The sequence below is a fragment of the Lycium barbarum genome, chromosome 10 (assembly GCF_019175385.1).
Source record: "Lycium barbarum isolate Lr01 chromosome 10, ASM1917538v2, whole genome shotgun sequence".
In the NCBI taxonomy this organism is placed as follows: Eukaryota; Viridiplantae; Streptophyta; class Magnoliopsida; order Solanales; family Solanaceae; genus Lycium; species Lycium barbarum.
Window position 1 is genome coordinate 39,611,871 of NC_083346.1, and position 3,975 is coordinate 39,615,845.

Below are 3,975 nucleotides of genomic sequence, written 5' to 3' on the forward strand. Positions count from 1 at the left end.
TATTCTTCTTCGACATCTATTAACCCCTCTGGTTCAATCATCTCTTCTCCTTGATCGTCATTTTCACTTGCTTTGTAACATGTCATGACATTATTTGTGGCCTCTGTATTATTACTGTAAAAAAAAAATACCTTGGTTGTTATTCATGTAGATGCAATCTTTATTATGCATTAATATACAGTTGTATTATATATATACTTATATAGGCGAAGTAAAACACTTTTGTTTTATTTCAAACTTTGAGGCGTTTTCATTGAAATTTAAAAGGCAGTACAAACGACGGTCCTGACTCGGAATGGAACATCGAGCCATTTCCTGTTATTTAAACAACACGTGAAATAAGAAAACATAAAAGGCCATAAACCGGGCCTCAAAACCGACTTCCACCGTTTTTTGAAAATGAGCATTCTTTCTACTGCAGAGTGAACAACAATGTAGAAGTCTATCCACATGTTGTTGCTCCTGGTTCAGCAGGGCGAATTTCTGATGCTTCAAAGCATTCTTCGATGATGGTAGCACATTCTCCTTCTCTGAACAGTGTCCTCAAACCCTTTTCTGGATCTCCACTGTTGCGGCTCAATGGGCATGTAATGAAGGATTGGTATAGAGGAGGGAATGGTTTTCTCATTTCGATGGGACCTCTTGGCCGATACCCTGCTTCCTCTTCTTCTACCTGACATGGCTTGTATCTAACCCCAAATCGGTACCTCCCATATTTAATACTTACTGGTTCTGTGATTCTTTGTAAGTTCTTTCCTAAACCTTTCCCGGGTTCAAACCCATTCCTCATCATAGCTGTTGCAACCATCTTGTAAACCGGTGGCATGGGGACATCTTTATCATCTCCTCTACAACTTATCACGGCTAACTCAACAGTGTGAAAATCAGTGCCTGTTAGTGATCTTTCTATGACAGGCACAGAGTTATCTGGATAATTGTGGACACTTCCTTCGCCGTGAATTATGACTTCCTGACCATACCATATAAACTTGAGAGATTGGTGTAACGAAGATGCTACAACTCCAGTGGCGTGCAGCCAAGGTCATCCCAATAACAGGCTATAGCTTGTTTTGATGTCCATAATGACAAACTCCACCACAAACTTCACGGGGCCCTTTTGTATGTGTAAATCTATTTCCCCAATTGGGTCACTGGTTGCACCATCATAAGCCTTTACATTGGTCTGACTCTGGCGGATTTTACCAATATAGCATCTAACCTGCTTCAGAGTCGTCATAGGGCATACATTCAGCCCAGCTCCCCCATCAATTAGTACTTATGGAATAATTTTGTCAAGACATTTGACTGTTATGTGCAGGGCTTTATTGTGGGACTTCCCCTCCCTTGGTAATTCATCATCGGAGAATGACAGCCTATAAGCCCGAGCAACATACCTCACAATTTTGGCCAATGTTTCGCTCGTGGTGCCAGCAGGTACTTGGACTTCATCCCAGGCTTTCATCAAGGCTAAACGGTGTTGGGATGAACTGAGTAATAGTGACATTACTGATACCCTTGCAGGAGTTTTTTACAGGTGCTCAACGATCGAATAATCCTTGACCGGCATTTGCCTCCAGAAGTTCTCAGCTTCACCCTCAGTTATGGGTTTCTTCTGAGGGTTTTCGCGATGAGGTGCTTCGGGCGCAGGTTCTTCTGGTGCGTAACACCTTCCTGACCTGGTCATACCCTGAACCACAACAGCTATTTCTTTATCTTTGCTGATCATCATTTAGTGTGGTGGTTTGATCACAAAGGGCTCATTCTCAATTGATCATGATGTTCTGAGTATGAATGGCTCGTTGTGAATTCAAGCCACAGTTGAGGGGTACCTGAGCACAAAAGGCTCTCTTCCAATTAGGGCAGATATCTCGGATCCCTTTATCAAAGGGTCTATCACTTCTTTTAGCTCTTGTAATGACAATGATGTGACGGTTCTCTCTAACCCTTCCATATCTGAACGAATTTTAGCTGGGCTCTCTTCCCACTCATCACCTCTCTCTATTATGTGAATTTTGTTCTCCCCATGCTTTGGGAGTGGATTTGTGTCTACATTTGGTGGTATTGGTTCTAAGATGAGCTCTCGATTGTCAATCATGTCCTGTAACCTGTGTCTCAGTTTTATGCAATATTCAGTGGCATGGCCCGCTTGATTGGAGTGGTAGGCACAATTGAGATCCGTCCTGTACCACCGATCGACGGGGTTAGCAGGTTTTGGTTATTCGCCTGGCATCCCTTAGTTTGGCAAATAGGCTTGTCCTTGATTGCGACAGAGGAGTGAATGCTCTCGTAGGTTTTCTTTGAGGCATTTCATAGTTTGCCGGTGGAGGCTGGTTCTGGAAAGTTTGGTTTTGTGGAGCTTGGTTATTAGGTGCTGGCATTCTATAATTTGGTCATGGGGTTCGGTTGCGCGGTGCTGGTATTTCATAGCTTGGTTGTGGAGTTGAGTAGCCAGATTGTGTGTAGCACACATTCATTGCGCTATATTGGGGTGAGGTGATTGTGTAGTTAGTTGGTGGACGTGATTGGTAGCTATCTGGATTTTTGTGGACTATCTCTTTTCCTTGACTTTTTGGACTAGCAGTTCCAGAAACACAGGCTATGTCTTCTTTTTTCGTTTTGCCACTCATGGTACCCGACACGCCTGGCCTGTTTAGTACACCAACAATCCTGCCAGTTTTAAGGCCATCTTCGATATCTTCCCCTCGACAACTATATCTGCAAAGGATCTCCCCTTCATGGTTATCATCTTATCATAGAAATCGACTTCTTGGTATTGTATGAATGCGGCTACCAGCTCAGCTTCAGTCATGGGAGGTTGAACCCGTGCCGCTTCATCTCTTCAGCGGCTAGCCTACTGTCGGTAGGTTTCAGTTAATTTCTCACGAATTTTCTCTAGCGAGAAACGATCAGGTACATTTTCCACGGTTAAGCAAAATCTTCCCATGAACGATCCCGCCATTTCTTCCCATGTTTTCCAACGGCTAATATCTTGAGAGATGAACCATTCCATTGCTGTCCCTAAAAGACTTCAACTAAACAACCGCATCAGCAAGGCTTCATTTCCGCCACTTCTGACCAGCTGATCGCCGTAATCCCTTAGGTGGGCTCTCGGGTTGCTCGACACATTGAAGTGGTCAAATTTGGGAATCTTAAAGCCTTCTTGTAGACCCAGGTCTGGGTGGATGCACAGGTCAGAATACCTCAACCCTTCTTTCTTCTTAGAGCTATGCTCTAGTTCGACAATTTTCTTGCCCATCTCTTTCTCTATTTTGTCTATTCTGGCCTTGAAGAACATTTCCATATTTTCCAATTCTGGCGAAGAGTCAGTATGAGTGACATGCTCTTGGAAGGTGACATTTGGTTGCGTGGGATGAGTCACTGGAACCCCTATTGCCCGACGGGCTTGATAAGCATTTGCATTTGTTGCGCGAATCGGTGTTTGAAAAGCCGGGGTATGATGGGAAGAGCTCCCCACATGGGTGGCATTTCGGTGTAATGGACTCTCGAAGGGAGCCCCAGCTTGGGTTTGAGGAAAGTGATCAGGAATCGGTAAATCCAAGTTTGGAAAAGTGGGTGGAGGTCTACTAGCCTCAACATTAGTGGTACTTTCGTTTTCAGCTCTTAGGCGGTCCACCTCTTCTCTGGCCTCAGCCAATTGTCTCATTAGTAGGTTGACAGCCTCTTCCAGAGGCATTCCGGCTATGTCCGCGGTTGGGGTGCCTTATACTAAAGCATTCATGTTTGGTGGTGGAGTTTCGGGCATGTTGTCTTCTTGAGGGTTTAAGGACGCTGCAGCAGCTTTTGGTTAAGTGACTGGTGCCAGGGGATCTACCTTTGTCTATAAGAGAAAAACAACTCAAAATCTTTCAAGTTAGTGTCAGGCTTAAGCACGAAACAGAAGATATCACGTTGTTTGCAGTTTATAGCACATAGAACCATATACTTTGTTTTAACTCCTTGATTGATTCACATTCC

At 44.1% G+C, this 3,975-nt stretch overlaps 1 protein-coding gene across 1 annotated transcript; it reads right to left on the reverse strand.

Annotated features, from left to right (window-relative positions):
- Positions 1 to 3,028: 3,028 nt before the first annotated feature.
- LOC132612957 (uncharacterized) lies at positions 3,029 to 3,694 on the reverse strand. The gene has a single exon (XM_060327025.1). The coding sequence runs from the start codon at positions 3,692 to 3,694 to the stop codon at positions 3,029 to 3,031; it is 666 nt and encodes a 221-aa protein (XP_060183008.1).
- Between the last annotated feature and the right edge of the window lie 281 nt (positions 3,695 to 3,975).